Source organism: Stomoxys calcitrans, chromosome 4, assembly GCF_963082655.1.
Source record: "Stomoxys calcitrans chromosome 4, idStoCalc2.1, whole genome shotgun sequence".
Lineage (NCBI taxonomy): Eukaryota > Metazoa > Arthropoda > Insecta > Diptera > Muscidae > Stomoxys > Stomoxys calcitrans.
The window spans coordinates 183,938,517-183,960,488 of NC_081555.1; the positions used below are offsets into that span (position 1 = coordinate 183,938,517).

General features: G+C 37.8%; 1 protein-coding gene across 6 annotated transcripts in view; it reads right to left on the reverse strand.

The window, feature by feature from the left end:
* LOC106088334 (uncharacterized) overlaps nucleotides 1-21,972 on the reverse strand; it is a 200,752-nt gene that overhangs the window by 19,217 nt on the left and 159,563 nt on the right. Inside the window, exon 11 of one of the 6 annotated variants that reach the window (XM_013253800.2) lies at nucleotides 309-3,528. The exons of the other annotated variants lie outside the window; for them this stretch is intronic. Coding sequence (XP_013109254.2) covers nucleotides 2,947-3,528 — 582 coding nt within the window. The 3' untranslated portion in view covers nucleotides 309-2,946. Of the gene's footprint in view, nucleotides 1-308; nucleotides 3,529-21,972 lie in introns of those variants that run through there. 6 annotated transcript variants of the gene reach the window in all.

Sequence of the window (21,972 nt, forward strand, 5' to 3'; positions counted from 1 at the left end):
TGAAAATGGTTGGCATAGCCAAGCTGATAAAGCTCCGGCTGCCTGCATGTATCGAGCAACCAAGGAAAGAAGAAGAAGAAAAAAAAAAACAACATAATGCTGTGGATGCATAACTCATAACTCAGTATGGCTTTGCAGGATGTGCATTGATGGGTGGGTATGTGATTGTGGTTGTACACTGATATCGGTTCAGCCGGTATTGAAACTTCAAGTTGGCCGCCTTATCTCTGCAAAGTGGATCATCATTACGATGTCTCGATGGTTATCGCATTCGCTTTCGTTGTCTTCAATAAAAGTTGCGCTTATTCTTAAGTAAAATAACAATAATCTGGATTGCTTTATTATTCATATTCATGTTGGGACTATAATCTCTGTGTACAAGTACATGTGTTGTAGGTTGTATTGAAGAGAACAGCTTCGCTGAAAGGATGTTTCTCTAGCCAATTAGCATTGATATGATTACTTTGGGGTTGCCACTACAAGTTAAGTGGATTTTAATTGCATAACATGTTAAATTCCTTGATGTGGGCACTTTGAGGGTTGGTCCACAACCACAAAAACTTATTGGGTTAACTCCATAAAAACTGGACTAGAGATTTTCTCCTGAAAAACTTTCTTTTTCTCCTGAAAAACTTTCTTTCTTCAACCTGCATTTTCCATTCGGCATAGTTTTCTAATGTTGTTTCAAGTAAACACATTTAGCGTAATGCTTAACAAGTTTAAGCTAAACCATCGTGCCATTAAAAACTGTGTTAGCAATTTGCTATGGAACTGGCGAATAAACTATGGCAAACATTATGCTCACATTAAAGATAGGATTGCTCAAGTATAACCTTAAGGAGCGAAAATGTCGCGTTCATGTGGGAAAGCTATTTGACAATTTATCCGCCATATACTTCACCAAACCACAGTTTGTGGCATACCTTACAAGACCATACTTTCTATTGGAACTAAGACTCTCGCCGTAGGAGAGGACTGGACAAAGCTAATGAAAATCAATGTTAACCTATTTAAAACTAAACAATGTATATTCTCGAGCTGTAGCATAACAGGGCTAAGTACGAGCATTAATTATCTCTCAACCATTTAAACTGGACCGCACCACTTAGGGGTAGGTTTAAAAATATTTAAAACTTTGACGGCATGAAATAAGGCCCCAACACAATAAAGTACTAAACCTACAATGGAACTAAAACCCAAAAATGGGGCTTTAATTCATAATGAAATGAAACCTCCGTGACAATGTAAGAAAAAATTATAAATGAATTAAGGGGTATAAAGAATAAACCAATTTTGAAATGAAATAAAGCCCCAATAAGTAGGCACAGAACATGAATCTATTATTCCGTGCATGAAGAAACTCCTGACAAAATAGGTTTAAATACATATACTTAAATATTGATGTCTTATTTCATATGAAATTAAGCCCTAAATGTAACCCCAACAAGTAAAAGCGTGCTAAGTTCGGTCGGCCCGAATCTTATATACCCTCCACCATTGATCGCATTTGTCGAGTTCTTCTCCGGTATCTCTTTTTAGACAAACAAAGGATAAAAGAAGTTTATGTGTAAAAATTCAGCGAAATCGAATAAGAATTGGGCCTTTTAGGGTCTCAAAAAATAAAATAGGGAAATGTTTTTATAGGGGGGCTGTATCAGGCTGAAGACCGATTTAGACCATATTTGACACGTATATTGAAGGTCATGGGAGAAGCCGTTGTGCATTTTCAATTTCAGCCAAATCGGATAAGAATTGCGTCCTCCTCTTTATATGGCAGCTATATTAAAACATAGACTGATATAGCCCATTTACACTCCCAACCAACCTACACTTATAAGAAGTATTTGTGCAAAATTTCAAGCGGATAGTTTTACTCTTTCGAAAGTAAGCGTGCTTTCGACAGAAAGACGGACGGACGGACTTGGCTAGATCGACTTCAAATGTCATGACGATCAAAAATATCTATACTTTAGGGGGTCTTAGACGAATATTTCGAGGAGTTATAAACAGAATGACGAAATTAGTATACCCTAATCCTATTATGGAGGGTATAAAAACTGAGGTAAAGCCTTAATTATCATTGTATTTGTTTGATGGGGCCTTATTTCATTTTCCGTTTGGGGCTTTATTGCATTAGGGCATTATTTCATACCGTCGAAAATTTTAAAACTGGTTCCTTGATTGAACGATTTGGCAATGATTGCGAGCCAAAGATGCAAAAGTTTAAAAAGAAGACTTTATCTTTAAATCTATGTCGCTATATGCTAACGGACACAACCTTCCGTTTCATTCCGTTTCCACTCATTTTGTTTCACAGATGACTCTCAATTTTTTACCCTTTGGAAAATTCAGCTGCTGGGCTAAGCATCTTTGACTTACGTTGTCCTTGTTCCCAAGTCAATTTCCTAACTTTAAAGCCTTTGGTAATAAAATGCTTCCTTAAATAGTTGGAACTTTGGGCATCTTGTAATTAACTATGTTATCTTTGGCTCAGATCTTTAAAGTGGGGACCATATTTTATTTTTGGTGTGTGCTTGTGTGATTGCGTCCTTGGTTTAATGAATTTTATTTTTTGTTTTATTTCAATTTCTAAGGTTTCTATTTAAGTGAGTTTTTAACTTTTTTCACGAAGTTTTTTCTAAACCTAACAAATCTAATCAAATCCCTTTTCTTAGTTTTCAAATATCTCATATCCCTCATCACGTAAGCTATTCTCTTCGGTACACCCTAGTGTAGTTGTTTCTGAGAATAGTGCATTTGCTATTGTGTTTGCATTGAGTATTGGTTGCTTCCTTTGTGAAGTGCACTGTTTTCTCTCATCCGCTATTGCCTCAATTCATTGCGTCTCCGAAATGATACAGCGCCAGCAGGCTGACTCCTCTCTCTTGCTGACTCTCTTTGATATGAAAATTTCAAGAATTTCGTGGTATTATAACGACGGCATGCTCATTGGGCACATTTTTGCATAAAGTTGTGATTAGATGACCCAGCGGCATCGGGGTAGATAGCAAGCGACAATGATGTGGCCATGGCTGGACCATAGTTCTCTTCAACCGATGAATGGGAGCCGTGTGATTGCAGGCTATTGTTGCATGAGTCCATAGAAGAGGATGGGGATGGCGATATCCTCGAGTGAAGATTGCAGTGCGACGTAATCAGTTTCTGTGGTACTTGGGGCACAATGATGAATTCGTCATTGTCAAAGTGAATGACTCCATCCTGGCTGGCGGGGTTGGGGCTGCTTAAGGTGTCCCCAACCGGATAAGCCGTATAACAATTAATTGAGTTTGCCTCCATTTGAGATGTGTCCGAATAGGAGGGGTCCTCGACAAAGCTGGAGCTGGAGCTTACGCCGTCGTCATTCATATCCACAGCCAGTGTGTTTTCATGGCCACCATTTGCTGCCGCAGGGTCGAGACTATATCTCAGTTTGTAATCATCTTGTAAACCCACAAATATGGCGGGTTTCGGAGCGCCCAAGACAAACGAGTCAATATGATAAATGCCATCGCTTAGCACCGGAACATCCTGTGGATAGAATACATAAAGACAACAAGAAAAAGAAACAGGAACAGAAACAGAAACCCAAAATAAAAACACAAACAGAATAGAAACGAAACGGAATGGCGGAAGCCACGACTTCTTTTTGTCCTATACACACAGAGCTAACACATACACACACAAACTAGACAACAAGACAACGAACGGCAAGGACATACTGCTGATGTTAACTGTGACAGTTAAATTAGGTTTGAGCGGATGTAGGTGTAGGTAGAGATGCTTTTAAAGGGAGGCTTTCTGTACACATCCCCTGTCGCCATCTAAGGAGCAGGAAATGCGTAAAAATTTCTAAACATGACTATTTGAGAGAAATAACCATTGCAGGGTATTGTGGTTGCACAACTAATAAGAAGGATGTTGCATAGAACGGGAAAGGAAGAGAAGGCAAGGGATAACAAGGACTAGGTAATAAACAATTGCAAGCTATTTTACTTCTTTGCTATACACAAAAACACATTTAATTTAGCCCCGATGGGATTGTCGTTGTTTGTCTTCCTTTTCGCTACATCTGTTTTAATGTTGGCTTTTAGGGTTATTTGACAAGTTTGAAGGAGATTTAATGCGTGATATGACAGGGTGACGGGAAAGGAGAAGAATTTAACTATTTGATGGTAAAATTAAAAATTATGATCACTTTCAAGTGCATTGGGGAATCATGCATTACCATAACCCCTAAGAACACACACATCACATATCTATGCTAAATACTACTTAATACTAAATTTCCCATGAACATTCCATTAAGGAAGAGGGAATACTTCAATGAGTGCAGTCCGATTAAAGTTTAAGCTCAATGAAAAGGAGACTCTTTTTTTATGCCGAGCCCGAACGGAGTGCCGCATAGCAACACCACTTGGTAGACAAATTTTAACATGGCAGAATACCTTACCCATGTAGCCAGCATTTTTAAGGGGCGTTCGGCGTCACAGGTGGATATGCCTCCAATATCACGTCACGTCAAAAATCTAAAGAATGTTTTAATTGTTATTATTATTACTACACCCCACACCACTGCTGCATTCAGAGAAATTGAATTAATATGTTTGCTGTAACAGCAGAAAGTCTGTTGCAAAAGGACAGCAGTAATATTTTGCTTAAACAGCATACATTTTCTGTTGTTTTCCGATGAACCAAAAATAGTTGAAAAATGTCACAAATATTTAAAATTTTTTTTAATTCCATCTAATCTTTCAATTTTACAAGCACGTTACGTAAAACTTTTTCCAATTTTCTACAATTCGAAAATTTTTTAACGAATTTAAATAACATCAGACAAAATAAATACTTCTAATATATTTGTGCTTTTGAACAAAAAATTAAAACTTAAAATATGCAGTTTTTTATTTGTATGTAGCAAATGCCTCAATTGTTGTTTGGAAGTCTAAAAATTTTATTCAAAGTATACAATTTTTTATTCAATGTCAGCAGACAGTGTTTGCTGATATCAGCCTACTAGTTTCTCTAGGTGTGTGGTACAGGGTATAAAAACTTTGTGAATTTGTTTCTTACACCCAGAAGGAAGAGAGATAGACCCATTAATAAGTACACCGGTCGAATCAGAATCACTTTTTGATTCGGTTTAGCTATGTCCGTCTGTCTGTCTGCCCCTCCTTTTGTCTGTCTGTCTGTCATCTTCAAACTTGGCACAGGCATTTTTTTAGCCAAGAGAAAAAGCTTACTAAAATTGGAAGAAATCGTTTCAGATTTGTATATGGGAGCTATATATATGCTTGTCCGATTTGAACTGCTAATGCAATAATATCGTCATTTGTCAACCGATCCGCGAAATAAGGCTCGATGTTTTCTCTTATGACACTTCTGATCACTACTGAATTTCATGAAAATCGGGTGATAAATATGCCACTTATGGGTGAAAGACCGTAAATCGGAGTATATGATAGTTATATCCAAATATGATCCGATTGGCAACATATTCGGCAACGCCGCATTGGAATCTAATACAACTCACCGTACTAAATATAACAAGTAAAAAGGCGTTAAGTTCGGCCAGGTCGAACTTTGGATACCCACCACCTCGGGTATATATGTAAAACACCTTTCGTGAATATCCGGTGAATAATGCATGCCTTATGCCCCATAGAAGCTATATCGAAATATGTTCCGATTTGGACCAAATACTTATTAGTACAAGTCAGTCTTTTAAGTTGCTATATCTAAACATAAACCGATCTGAACCATATACGACACGGATGTTGAAAAACCCAACATAAGTCACTCTGTGCCTTTAATGGGGCCAAGATTTTAAATCGAGATATCGGTCTTTATGGCAGCTATATCCAAATATGGACCGATTTGAGCCAAATTGACGAAGAATGTCGAAGAGCCCAACACAACTCACTGTCCCAAATCTCGGCGACATCGGACAATAAATGCGCCTTTTATGGGCCCATACCCTCAAATCGAGAGATCGGTCTATATGGCAGCTATATCCAAATCTGAACCAATCTTGACCAACTTGAAGAAGTATATCAAGGGGCTTAACTTAACTCACTGTCCGAAATTTCGGCGACATCGGACAATAAATGCGCCTTTTATGGCCCCAAAACCTAAAACCGAGAGATCGGTCTATATGGCAGCTATATCCAAATCTGAACCAGTCAGAGCAAAATTGAAAAAAGTTGTCGAAGGGTCTAAGACAACTCACTGTCCCAAATTTCAGCAAAATCGGATAATAAATGTGGGTTTTATACGCTTTAGACCCTAAATCGGAGGCTCGGTCTATATTGCAGCTATATCCAATTATGGACCGATCAGCAAAATCGGATAATAAATGTAGCTTTTATGAGCCTAAAACCGAGAGATCGGTCTATATGACAGCTATATACTAATCTAGACCGATCTGGGCCAAATTGAAGAAGGATGTCGAAGGGGCCAGCACAACTCACTCTCCCAAATTTCATTAAAATCGAATAATAAATGTGGCTGTTATGGGCCTAAGACCCTAAATCGTAGGATCGGTCTATATGGCAGCTATATCGAAATCGGCACCGATCTGGGTCAAATTAAAAAAGGATATTGAAGGGCCTAACACAACTCACTGTCCAAAATTTCAGCAAAATCGGCGGATCGGTCTGTATGGGGGCTATATCAAGATATAGTCCGATATAGCCCATCTTCAAACTTAACCTGCTTATGGACAAAAAAAGAATCCGTGCAAAATTTCAGCTCAATATCTCTATTTTAAGAGACTGTAGAGTGATTTCAACAGACAGACGGACGGACATGGCAAGAACGTCTTAGATTTGTACGCTGATCAAGAATGTGTATACTTTATAGGGTCGGAAATGGATATTTCGATGTGTTGCAAACGGAATGACAAAATGAATATACACCCATCCTTTAGTGGTGGGTATAAAAATCATGTAATATACAGGTGAAAGACCATAAATCAGAAGATCGGTAAATATGACAGCTATACCCAAATATGGTCCGATCTCAACCATACTCTGCACTGAGTGTAAGCTCTATCAGAGCTTACTCTACGAAAATTCAGCGAAATCGTGTAATAAATGCAGTTTCTGTGGGCTTAGATGTTAAATCGGGTGATCGGCCTATATGCATCCGCGAAATCAGGTTATATATATGGTTGCTATGGTTGCCTTAAAACGGAAGATCAATCTATATGGAAGCTATATACAGATATTGCCTGATAAAGCCTTTCTTCGAACTTGAGCTGTATATTTTGAAAACAAATAACAATGCGAAGTTTCAGCTCAATATCTTAATTTTTAAAGACTGCAGCTAACTACAGATATACGAAGAGACAGACATGGTTATATCGTCTCAGAGTTTTATCTTCCTTCTTAAGTTCCATTGGTATCATAATGGACGAAAACGTTTAAGGGATTCTGATGGCAGACTGTCACTTAAACCTTAAAACCCCTCCCCCATTCAATTCAGCGATATTCGACTTATGTGATGGCGTATTATATCCTTAAAACTCTATTGATATAGGTCAAATACTCTGTTAGTATTTCAATAAAAATTTGTATACTACCAATGGCCATGACAATTAAGAACAAGTAAAAACGCATTAATATTGGCCGTGCCTTTGGATTTCCACGACCATAATCCTATTTTATTATAACTTTACTATTCCATGCTAATATTCGACCCTGACCGTTAAACCTCTCACTATTCTAAATTGAAGCAGAATGGGAAAATTAATGCGCCTGTAGCGGGCTTAAGACCCGTTTCGGATATCCTTTAAATGAATTTACCTTAAAAAGTGTTTCAGTACTGATAGCTTTGCAATATGTGCAAAGTCACATTGCAAGTACCAACAATGAAAAAATGTTAATTTCTCTATTTGGTTGGACTGGATTGCGTATGATTTATTTCAATAGGAGCACTGCCATAGTGTATACGTAATGGTGGGCACTTTGAAGCAACCCACATAACAAACTTCTTTTCACTTTTCTTAAACGAAAATTTTTAAAAGCAGGATCTACCGAAATGAAAGCATCGCCAAGGATAGGGTAAGGAAGTGCCAAGGACTAATAGCAGTACCAACTCAACCATTGTTTCGTATTCGAATACAATGAAAGTAGAAATTCCAATTGTTAAGTTTTATAGGATAGGATAAACTATGGAAGTACACTAACTCGCACTCATACAATCTCATTACTTCTTCCTCCTACTCCCTAATTGAGTCACATGAATCGATCAACTGCTGGTCCAAGCCGGCTTCCTGTTCCTCATGAAGGAAACTCAAACTTTTCTTGGCAACGGACTTATTGTATTTGCTGACATTCACCCCTGCCCATCCGATAAGGAGGACTAGAAATAATAATGATGGCTGTTTTGCCCCATTGTCTATTGTACGCTCCCTGGGCTTTGCTCTGGGTGTGAGCTCAATTCGGCCATTGTCAATGCCAGCGAGATGGTCGATGATAAGTTGAGCTCCCGAAGCCATGTCGCAGAGCAAATTAATGATAATAGTGGCTGATGTCCTCTTGGATTCGCAGAGTTGCTGTGACATTTGAGGGGAGGTCGCCACACAAAAAAACGTTTCCTACAGATGGGCGCTGATGTGCGGCAGTTGCTCTGAGTGTGTCGCGGTTTGTAATAAAAGTTGACAATAGACGATGAGCAAGGAATATCTTCTCGTAAAACACATTTATTGATAAATAAATGTAATTTTTGATATTGATGGGATTTCGCTGTTTGTGTTTTTCCCTTTTCGTTGTTGCCAACAATAATAGTTGAAAAATAACAATTGGATGTTCTTTTGTGTGAGCAACCAATTGTATTTGGATGATTCGTGTTTTGTGTTTGTTTTTGTTTTTATTCTCGCTGCACGATTACTATCTGATGGAGAACAAATGGCAATGGTTTTTGCTTCGCTCATAAATATTTCGAATTTAAAAATTATTCTTTAAAAACAAGGCAATCAGATTTGAGGATAATGTGTATGGGACTCATCAGTAATTCATTTAGAGGACATGGTCCACAAAAATTAAAAGTACTTTATAACTTTGTCGCACATAAAACATTCATAATAAAATTATTGTAAACAGTTTGTGTTGGCCGCTGAAGCCTCATATTTTTTTAAACTCAATGAAAATTCGTGTCATTTTGGAGTTATCCAAATTTAAAGTGCGAATAAACTAGAACAAATTAAACTAAAAAACAACAAATGGAGTGTAAGGTTCAGCCGCGCCGAATTTTAAGTACCCTCCATGTCTGTATAAACAAAATTAAAACTTTGGAAGTGTTTTTCTAACATAGAAACTGAAACGAGTGCATTTGCAGGCCAAGCCAGAGGTACGCATGCAAGTTTTTTATACCCACCACCGAAGGATGGGGGTATATTCATTTTGTCATTCCGTTTGCAACACATCGAAATAACTATTTCCGACCCTATAAAGTATATATGTTCTTGATCAGCGTAAAAATCTAAGACGTTCTTGCCATGTCCGTCCGTCTGTCTATTGAAATCACGCTACAGTCTTTAAAAGTAGAGATATTGAAATTTTGCACAGATTCTTTTTTGTCCATAAGCAGGTTAAGTTCGAAGATGGGCTATATCGGACTATATCTTGATAGGTCCGATATTTAGGAGCCTCTTAGGCTCCTAAAAGCCACATTTATTATCCGATTTTGCTGAAATTTGGGACAGTGAGTTGTGTTAGGCCCTTCAACATCCTTCATCAATTTTACCCATGAACTAGGAAATATTGTGCACACTGGCGCATGTGCTCAACACTGGTCTAGACACACGAATTTGTGCAGAGTTTCCTCTCAATATCTTTGTTTTTAAGGTTTGCATCGTGATTGCAACTGAATTGCTTGCATATGAAGAGACATACTGAGATTGCTTTGGAAGTTTACGACTATCAAGTGTATGAGTGGAACATATTAACTATGGTAGTGTTGTATATATGTTATAACATAATGTATATATTTGGATGGCAAAATTTTGATTAATTTAGTATGCCTTAAAATATTTATTTCTGCCCATGTTGGGCAAATCAATTCATTACCACAATCTATCAATATTCGTGCTACAGATTTCCCATATATGATAAATTAGCATGAGGCGGCGTCCTCTTCATCCTATTTCCACTTCACTCACGATGGCTTTTTCCTAAAGTCATGGCAATAAGTACATATGGTTTGAACTACTTCCAAATAATTTCATGTTTCAAATGTGCTCTTGACCATTATAGTAACTTTATAGTTGACTGCAATGTGTGGCAACTGCTGCTACAGTCTAGTGCCAAATTTGGTTGCTTTTCCAGAAGAGCTCTCCCGCTAATGCTGCTGCCCATCGTGTGATAACGTCCCTGGGTCCCAAGAGCATAACTTGTATCCCAAACGGACAAGGACAAAATCCGTAGTAGCAGACTTTGTCCAGATCAAACCCAAAATCATTGGAAGGCAATTAACAATGCGGTACAAATGCTTCATAATGCTTTCATAGTGGCCATAGCAGTAGGAATCAATACAATATTCAATAAAAAATGCTTGAACATCCTCTTGACCCTCTTGGGCACACAATGGCAGCATTTCATGTGGATAGTAAGAACAACACATAACTCATTGGGCATATACAAATGAAAGTCAGTACGTTAACACACATGCACACACACACACAGACACATGAATCCTTTTCTGCTGTAAGGCAAGTACTTTTTGGATTTGTGGAATATGACAAATAGTTGCCTATACATCGTCGCATTTGTCATAGGACCTGTGCATAGAGGAAGAAGTGTGCTTTTTTGTAATGTATTGGAAATTTATTTTAAGGTAAATTGCTGTCGGCTTGACTTTCCCTTCCTTTTGCAATTGAAAATAATTTTGTTTTGGCCATTCTCCCATAGTGGCATAATGTACGAAGAGGGAAATAAAATAAACACAGTAGAAATGGCTTCGCCAACATACAATTCTATAAAATTGTGATTTTTTTCTATTCGCTGCTCGATAAGCATTTAAGTGAATAATTTATGGGTGTTTTTAAAAGCTTTGGTCACAACAGATGTAGTCAAGCATTAAACGGCGTGTGGCTAAGTCGACACTTAATACAAAATTTTAGCTATTGTTTGGATACGGACAAGCATACCCAGCTATTTATGGCACGTACGAGTACATAATCCTCCATTGCGATACGTTGTTTCACACATTTTTTATTCGAACTCTATCAAATACAACTGCTAGGTGAATAAAGGCTACGGCTTTGATAGTCTCGAAAATAACATTTAGATAATGGATATTGAGTAAATGATTTAGTTGAATATGTACTCGGTATATTTGTGACATATCGAACAGTGCATTTGAAAGTGAGATCAATTTTGAAAAAAATAAAAAGGATTTCTCTTAGGTTGAAAGAGTTTTGTGTTATTGTTTAGATGACTAATTATTGTCACGACCTCCACAAAAGTAGCAAAAGCTTAATACCCCCTACTGAGAACTCCCGTCATTCTGCTTGTAACTCCTCGAAATATACGTCTAAGACTCCATAAAGTATATTCATTTTTGATTTTGACATTTTAAGTCGAACTTGTGATGTCCGTCCGTCTGTCCGTCCGTCCGTCTGTCTGTCCGTCCGTCTGTCTGTCGAAAGCACGCTAGCTTTCAAAGGAGTAAAGCTAGCCGCTTGAAATTTTGCACAAATAACTCCTAATAGTGTAGGTCGGTTGGGATTGTAAATGGGCTATATCGGTCAACGTTTTGATATACTGCCATATAAACCGATCTGGGGTCTTGACTTCTTGAGCGTCTAGAGTGCGCAATTCCGATCCGATTTGGCTGAAATATAGCATGACTTGTTTTTTTATGACTTTCAACATTTGTATTAAGAATGGTTCAAATCGGTCTATAACTTGATAAAGCTGCCATATAAACCGATCTGGGGTCTTAACTTCTTGAGTCACTAGAGGGCGCAAATATTATCCGATTTCGCTGAAATTTTGTACAACGGCTTCTCTCATGACCTTTAACATACGTATCGAATATGGCATGAATCGGTTTATCTCCTCTATAAACCGATCTCCCTATTTTGTTTCTTCAGCCCCTAAAGTGCGCAATTCTTACAAGATTTGGCTGAAATTATACACAATGACTTCTACTATGGTCTCCAATATTCAGTTCAATTATGGCCCGAAACGAACCATAGCCTTATATTGTTCCAATAACATACCGTGGCAAGAGCTCGACAAATGCGATCCATGGTGGAGGGTATATAAGAATCGATCCGGCCGAACTAAGCACGTTTTTACTTGTTCACATTTATTTCACTTTACTTTAATTGGCTATGACAAAACATTTGCTCCATTAGCCGAATTTGGAATACAAGTTTAGAGTTGTCTCTCACCACTTGATCTACCTATCGGGCTTGTGGTCGGCACGGTTTGGGCGTGATCGCCATTAAAAAACATTTCATCTCTGGAGCTTCTTCATTCATTCTGACAACATGACCTACCCAATGCAGCCGTTGCATTTTGTTACGCTAACTATGCTAACGTCGTCATACAGCTTATACAGTTCGTGGTTTATGCGATGTCGGTACTCTTCATCAATGCAAACTGGTCCATAAATTTTACGAAGAATCTTTCTCTCGAAAACTCCAAGCACTGCCATGTCTGCTTTCACAAGTACCCATGTCTCGCAATCACATAACAACACGGGTGGTATCAGTGTCTTGTCTAGTATAATCTTCGTCTTTCGAGAGGTGACCTTGTTTCCAAACTGCTTACTTAATCCGAATTAGCATATGTTTAGTATTATTCTTCGCTTTATTTTGGTGTTTTCGTGTCGGTTATGGCGGTGCCGAGGTACACAAAGTTGCTGACTATTTCAAAGTTATGGTTCTCAAATTTCCCAATTTTCTTTATCTACTCGTTTGTACAAGGGGGTTTGATAACATCCATTTTGTCTTATCTCCATTTACTGCCAGACCCATTTTCACCGATTCCCTTTCGATTCATTCAAAGGCAGCAGTTACTACTTCCGGTGACTGACCCATGATATCGATGTCGTCGGCATGGGCGAGTAGCATGTGTTTTCTTGTGAATAGTGTGCCATATCTACTCAGATACGCATCTTATGGACACTAGCAAAGAGGTCACACGGTAAGCTGTCTCCTTGTCTGAAACCTCGTTTGGTATTGAACGGTGCGGAGAGATTCTTTCCCATTCATATTGAGAAACGTGTTTCAGCAAGTACCATCCTGCAGAGTCTTATTAATTTTGCAGGGATAGAAAACTCAGACATGCCTTGAAATACCTTAGAATGTATCGGGCTATCGAAAGCGGCTTTGTAGTCAACAAAATGATGATAGCCATTGACTTGTCCACCTCGAGTTTTTTGCAGGATTTTGCGCAGTGTGAATATCTGTTCTATGGTGGATTTACCAGCGCTAAAGTCACATTGATAGGGTCCAATTATCTCATGGACTGTATGTTTTAATCTTTCACACAGTACGGGTGGAAACTTATTCCTCTGTAGTCCTTTCATTTCCCTTCCCTTTATCTTATTTTCATTAACGATCTATTGGATCAGACTTCGAATCCAGTCTATTAATTTGCCGATGACAGTAGTCTGTGTCATTCATATTCATTCGACCATAAGCCCAGTCCTCAAGAAATTGTGAACAGGAGGCGCATTATGGATGAGACACTCTCCCAGGATTTGTTGGCCATTTCCTAGTGGGGTAGAATGAACAGAGTAGACGTTAACGTCCAGAAGACGAAGTGCTGTTTCTTGTCTCAAACATTCCGTCTTGTGTACGGGACATAGTATGCCCGTAAGAGCATTTGCATTGAATCCGATAAAGCAAATCGGAGAATCACTCGAAAAAAGTATCCAAAATCACAAGATTTGATATTATTTTTAGGGTTTTCGCTATATTTGTTTAACCTCGTTGAATTTGGTTATAAATGAAATGATGTATATTTCATTGAAGATTAGTGTCCATAAAACATAAATATGTTTATATTAATGGTGGGAACATAGCCATTGTATTTGCTAGACACATGTGTACGTAAATTTTTTGACTGACTGTGTATTCCTATTGAATTGATTTTATAAACGTTACACTCTAATATGCACTAATGATATTACAACATTCCTACATAAATAGCTTTAACTTAAGCTAAACTTTCTAGAAGGGAAGTTTGCTATGTGGGTTATCGCATTCATCGAAATGGGAATTCCAACATGAGTTTCCCTATGCCGTTGTTAGAGAGCAAAGACAAGACTGTTATAAACTCAATTCCCATTTTGCAATTGAATGCGTTCAAATGTCATGCTCCATATCAGTTCACATGATGATTAATTGAATTTGCATACGGCATATCCCGGCCACAGTCTAAGACTGTCAACACTGTCACATATGGTACATGTATAAATGTGCAGCTTCCCCTCTAAGAAGATTACCCGTCGTTTGGGAAAGACTTGAATTTATCAAGAGTTAGAAGTCATGTTAAAAATAACTGTTCCAGGACATTGCGTGTCCCCTAGAAGATAGGAATATGACGAAAAATGTATACAGTGGGCGCTGTATTGCAAGAAATCCTTATAGTGTAAAATTTATTTTATGGAGATACATGGGACCGATAAAATTAAAAAAAAAAATAACAATTATGGCATAAGTTTGAATAGAAAAAGAATCAAATAAAAAATTTTCCTCTCCCAAAACCCCCTTTAAACTTAAAAGTAGTCTAGTCGGGCTAATATAAAACTCTATTGAAAGGTATTAGGTAGTAGAGTGCATGTTTGGCATTTAAATTCGGGATCAAACGTTGGGGAGCAGCCCTTCTTCGATTACGACAATGTGGGAAAATTTTCCAAGAAATGAAAGTTCCTTAGATGTAGTTTACGAATCTGTTAGTACGATAATATTAAAGACCAAGTATCGCTACAAAATGCGATTTAAGTTCCCTTGCGATACAGAAGGCGGTATTCCTATCCATTAATGCCAAGAACGGTCGGAAACGTAATACTATAGCTTTCTTATCTGCCTATCTTACAGTTCGACTTCTTGAGCACCTATTGAACTCAATTTTTATGGGCTAATGAAAACAAGTAAGAGTGTGCTAAGTTCGTCCGGGCCGAATCTTATAAACCCTCCACCATGGATCGCATTTGTCGAGTTCTATGCTCGATATCTCTTTTTAGGCAAACAAATAATATTGAATAAGGACTGTTATGATATTAGAATACCGCCTTCGTTTACACCCATCCTATGGAGGAGGGTATAAAAACTACCATGTGCACTTCAGTTATCAAATCAAACTATACTCTTTTAATATCGATTTAACCCAGCCGAACCTAACCTGCTCTCCCTCACCTTCGATCTCTGGGGTTATTTGGGCGTACTTTTGTCTACTCCTGAGCATATTATGTATGCCACATATGAAACCTTATCATTTGAGCGTCCCAAAAAACAAAAAGTAATTTTTATACCCACCACCGAAAGGTGGCGGTATGTTCAATTTGTCTTTCCGTTTGCACCACATCGAAATATCCATTTCCGACCCTATGAAGTATATATATTCTTGATCAGCGTAAAAATCTAAGACGATCTAGCCATGTCCGTCCGTCTGCCCGTCTATCTGTTGAAATCACGCTACAGTCTTTAAAAATAGAGATATTGAGCTGAAATTTTGCACAGATCTTTTTTTGTCCATAAGCAGAATAAGTTCGAAGATGGGCTTTTTTGGACTATATCTTGATATAGCCCCCATATAGACCGATCCGCCGATTTAGGGTCTTAGACCCATAAAAGCCTCATTTATTATCCAATTTTGCTGAAATTTGGAACGGTGAGTCGTGTTAGGGCCTTCGACATCCTTCTTCAATTTGGCCCAGATCGGTCAAGATTTGGATATAGCTGCCATATACACCGATCCGCCGATTAAGGGTTTGGCCCATAAAGTATCAAATATTCCGGCGATCATGACAACTCGTGCCGACATGATGTCCAAAGTTGGATGTAATGCTTGTGAAGGAATTCAGTTGATTATTTTACGTCCTAGAATAAATAAAAAGAAAACAAGGGAGGTATTGTACCCCTCAAGCGGACTTTTTTGTAGGGACTTTTGAGCACTATCCAGCAAAAAAAATATCAAAATTTTCGAAATACAGAGGTGACCAAATTTAGAGGCCTTTCAAAAGGCGCCCGGACCACGTAGGGCCTTGAAATTGTGCACACGATCTCGCTTTAACCATTCCAAATTTCAAGAGATATCTCTACACGGCATGTTTTTCATTAACTTTTTTTCGATTTTCTCCCACTGTAGGACGGTCTTATATCCATATATTATTGACCAATGTATAATATTGACGTACAGAATGTTGTACTTTTAAATTAAAATACGAAGTAACTAATATACCAGCTCTAATGTTGCTGTCGTGTTCTCAATATTATTAAATAGTTCCCTGCTACAACTGTTTTGTAACTTTGTCTAAGTTATCGATATTTTATCAAGGGGGTTCCACTGTAGCACATGATGTCATGCACCCCCATTACAGCATATTTATGCATGTACCATGTGGACTATTACTGATGTGTGATAACTCATACAACTTGTGCATATTGGGAATGGGATGGCTCCTTAAAGAAGATGCCTTGCCAGTCGTTTACAATGTGATGTGAATGGTGCATTCTGAATTGTGCGTATCTAAGTAGGGAATATATAGAGTAAACCACCAACAACTGGAGCAATGTTCCTCGTCTCAATGATACGTTTGCCTTTCTTGGTTGTTATTGACTATGTCATATTTTGTGTTTTACTCTATCTTAAGTACCACATTTCCAAAACATCACATTTTATCTGTTAGCTTTTAATGATCACAATGTCAATCACAAAAAAAAAACTGCCAAACATAGGAAATAAGGGGGAACATTTTTCACAGCAAGGGAAGCAGTGACTGTAGAAAGGGAAGAGGGCGATAGTGGAAAAAAACGTAGTTTTCGCAGACATTTTGCTTTAAGATCTATTGCTTCGCTGCAATGCTTCAATTCTGTCAAAAATCAGAAAAACTGGTGATGCTTAACTTGGAAATACAAAGTTAGCTATTGTTATAATTAATATTTTTGTTAGACCACTGTGATAATCACATAAAAACTATTGATTTATCATACAGTTTTCGTGGCTAAGGGCCATGTTGCAAGTAGCCGGAACAGAACACAAATTATTTTTGAAAACATGCATAGTGCAAAATGGGCGACGCAGACGACGTTGTAGCAACCAGGACAAGGCAAAATGCACATTCACAGTAAACTAGAATGAGCGTATAAATGAATGAACAAATGAATGAATGAATGAATGAATGCATGAATGTACAAATCCCAAGTAATAATGTAGAAAACGAAAAACGTACTCTGCGTAAACAGATATTTGAACAATATGCCGACAGGCTGAGCTCTTGTATGGTAATCTCATATACATATACAGGGTGGCTGATGAAAGCCGCTACCAAAAAAAAATGTAATAACTTTTTTTCTATTTAATAATAATAATTTAATAATTAATTTAATTAATTAATTAATTAATTTAATTAATAATAATTTAATAATTAATTTAATAATTTAATTTAACATGAATAAAAGAAAAATGTATTCCATACACCGAAAAAAAAATGTAGCAATATTCATCATTGTAGCAATATTCATCAGCCACCCTGTACAACACACACTGACAGATGCATACACACCAGGACCCAGTAAAAGGCCTGACATATTTAGCCCAGTTTTCTTCAATGGTACATTCACATCATCCAAATATTGGCGAGAGCTGAGTGAGGATTGCGAGGAGCGACCCTCAACACCACCACCACCCACAAAGATACATTTGAGAATTTTGTAATACATACGCGTAGAATAGTTGCAGGGAATTTAATAGATGACAGCCGTAAATGACATCTGAAAGGATGCGCCATGACAGCGCCATCTTAAATTGCACATGACAGCATGTGAAATTTAAGAGGGAATTAAGCAACGAACAACGAGACACCAACATTAGTAAATAATTTCGTATGTTCTCATGTTTAGAAATTATGTTGTATGGAATCTATGTTAGTTTATGTTCTAATCTACACTGGAAAAAATACACACACACACACACACGCGCATACAAAATTATACATAACCACATTTAAATTTAAATAGCAGACATAACTGTCTTTAAATAGCAGACATAACTGTCTGCTATTCGATTTAAATCCAACCAAAAAAAAATTAAAAAATTTTTTTTTTTTAATTCGACTGCCTACACTATGTTCAGACCAAAGCTGTATACGACTCGTTTTCCCATTAAAATGATCTGAAAACGCTTTATACGGCAAAACGACTCGTTTGCCACCATAACGAGTCATTATGTTCTAAAAATTAAATCATAGGGTTGGTTTTTGTCACATAAAATGTCCCTTGTCCCTTGTTCTTTAATTGTGAGCTGCCTTGGGTAACACATACTTATCTCATGAAGTAAAATAGAGAGATCGATTTATTTGGGAGCTGCATCAGGCTATAGACCTGTTTAGACCATAATAAACAGGTATGTTCATTGTCATGAGAGGATCCGTCGTACAAAATTATAGGCAAATCGGATAATAACTGCGACCACTAGAGGCTCAAGAAGTCAAGCTCCCAGATCGGTTTATATGGCACCTATACGAGATTACTCCTTCAAAAGTTAGCGTGCTTTCGGCAGACAGACGGAGGGACGGACATGGCTAGATCGACATTAAATGTCAAGACGATCAAAAATATATATATACTTTATGGGGTCTCAGACGAATATTTCGAGTAGTTACAAACAGAATGACGAAATTAGTATAACCCCATCCTAGGGTGGAGGGTATAAAAATATATGTATGGACGAAAATTCTGGGGGCCCCAGATTCTCTGGGTATGACTAAACCCCCCCGGAACCCCTAGCTACGCCAATTACTGCCATATATACCGGTCTTTTCATTTAAGGTTTTAGATCCATAAAAGGTAAATTTATTAACCGATTTTGCTTTTTAGGCACAATGAGTTGCACCACCTTTCTGAAAAATGGATACACCCATAGCAGCTATATCCAAATATGGTATGTTTAGGACCAAATTCGGCACGGACTTTGAGTGTTCTGTATATACAAGTCACTGTTCTACTTTGTTTCAATATTGGTCTTTTTGGCAGCTATATCCTATATATAGACCGATCTGAACCATAAAGGATACGGATGTCAAAAAGCCTAAAATAAGTCACTGCGTCAAATTTCAACGAAATCGGATAACAACGCGCCTTTTAGGGGCCTAAAACCTTAAATCGAGAGATATGGGAACTTTATCCAAGGTTTAACTGATCTGGGCCATCTTCAAGAAGGATATCGAGGGACCTAACACAACTCACTGTCCTAAATTTCAACGCATTCGGACAAAAAATTAATGGGCCCTAAACCTTAAATCAAGATATTGCAACTATATACAAATCTGGACCGATATGAGCCACATTGAAAAAAGATGTCGAAGGGCCTAACATAACTCACTGTCCAAAATTTTAGCAAAATCGCATAATAAATGTGGCTTTTATGGGCCTATGGACAAAAATCTGCGCAAATCTGCGCAAAGTTTAACCTCAGCATCTCTATTTTTAAAGACATTAGCGTGATTTCAACAAGCAGAAGACTAAGATTTGGCCCGGTCGAACTTTTGACGCTTTTATTTGTGTAAACTTTCCTTGGGAGTATCATGAAGGCGTTGCAATCATTCCATAAAATATTTATCAGCACGAAATTTAGCATGAAGAGTTTTGTTATAATATCCAACAACTGCGCCAAGTATGGTTCAAATTGGTTCATAACCTGATATAGCTGCCATATAAACCGATCTTGGGTCTAGATTTCTTGAGCCTCTAGAGGGCGCTATTCATATCCGATTGGAATGAAATTTTGCACGACGCGTTCTGTTATAATATCCAACAACTGTGCCAAGTTTGGTTCAAATCGGTTCATAACCTGATATAGCTGCCATATAAACCGATCTTGGGTCTAGACTTCTTGAGCCTCTAGAGGGCGCAATTCATATCCGATTGAAATGAAATTTTGCGCGACGTGTTTTGTTATGATATCCAACAACTGTGCCAAGTATGGTTCAAATCGGTCCATGTTTTGATTAGCTGCCATATAAACCGATCTTGGGTCTTAGCTTCTTGAGCCTCTAGAGGGCGCAATTGTTATACGATTTGTACGACTGATCCTCTCATGACCATCAACATATATGTTTATTATGGTCTGAATCGGTCCATAGCCTGATACAGCTCCCATATAAATCGATCTCTCTATTTTGCTTCTTGTTTTGCCTAAGAAGAGATGCCGGGAAAAGAACTTGACAAATGCGATCCATGACGGAGGGTATATAAGTTTTGGCCCGGCCGAACTTTGCACGCTTTTACTTGTTTCATTTTAAATTTTTTCAAATTTTATATTGTCTGCAGTTGAAATCGGGTTAATTTTTTCGACTCAGACTCCGACTCCGCAGTTGTGATAAAGACACACAAAAAAAATATTTTTTTTTTGTGTGTATGGACTTATTCGGACATTATTAATTAGAGGGGTTGGAAGTCAAAGCTCACAAGCACATGTATAATTTAGTCAAACCGGATAAGAATTGCGATTCCAAGTTGGCACTATGGAATGTTTTTTTTTTTTTTTCTACCTGTTCTATTTCAACTACTTCAATTGAAGTTGGGATTGAAGTTAATGATTGTGGTGCCAATGATACCATTAAAGGCTCTACTATAGAAAATCTGAACTAGATTTCTAATTCATTGATCTCCACATTCAATGCATAAAGTCGCTTTCGTTGCCATAGAATTCCGATTAATTAATAGTATGGTATGCAATCTGTGTTGATTACCATGTTGGAATTATTCCGCCCTCAAATCGTTGCGGTTAATGAGATCAATAAACAAAACATCAAACCACTAAACACTCACTGATTCAACTTTACAGTGTATTCAAGTTCATTTCTCCCCTCATTTGCGAAATACATTCAAGTAATACGAGCACTTACTTTTATGTGTAAGTGATACATGATGCTGCTTAGCACTGTATTAACTTGTGGCAACTGATACAGGCGCCCACACACACTCACACAGTCACACACACCCATTCACCCTCAACCTCCAGAACCTAAATGGCAATCACAAAGGATTACTTTAATTATGCTCCGTTTTCAGAGAGCATCCGTCTAAATCCTGCATGGAGAAGGTAGCACGCGAAAAATTCTATTAGTGATGGTTGCTTGGTATGGTAGGTGGAAGGATTTCTGGATTAAATTTTCCAAAATATTCCTGGAATTATTTACTTGTTAACATTAATCAGACTTGTTGCTCTGCCAATTTGTGTGATGTGATGTCTTTGCCGTTGGTATTTGTTGCGGTATTCTCGGTAATCGCGGCTAAAAATTGTTTATTTTATTTTCACAGTTTGGAAAATCAATACGTGTTCGAAAACATCAGCCATCCTTACAAATCAATTTAATTTCATCCATAGGCATTGATATGTGTATACGACATTCAAACAATGGAATGGAACAGGGTATTCATGAAGGGCCATCAGGCCACAAAAAACACGCTTACGCTAAAAGTCAACATGTGAGAGAGTGGAGAATAGCGCCATTGGCCTGGGGTGGCGTGGTGTGAGTTTAGATACTTTTTCCTTTGATGAATAATTTCTTTTGACATCGTTTTTCTTTTTTCATTCACACACAGTCAATCACACAACGATACATACTCTCTCACTCAACTAACGTAACTTTTTTTTGCGTTACAAACAATGGGAGCTCCAAAAATTCATCTACGTTTCTTAGTTGGTTTTAAAATCGATTACTCCCTGTACTGTGGTGTGTCGTAAATGAAACACACAAAGAGATGTGCCGAATAAATTGAAGACTTTTTCT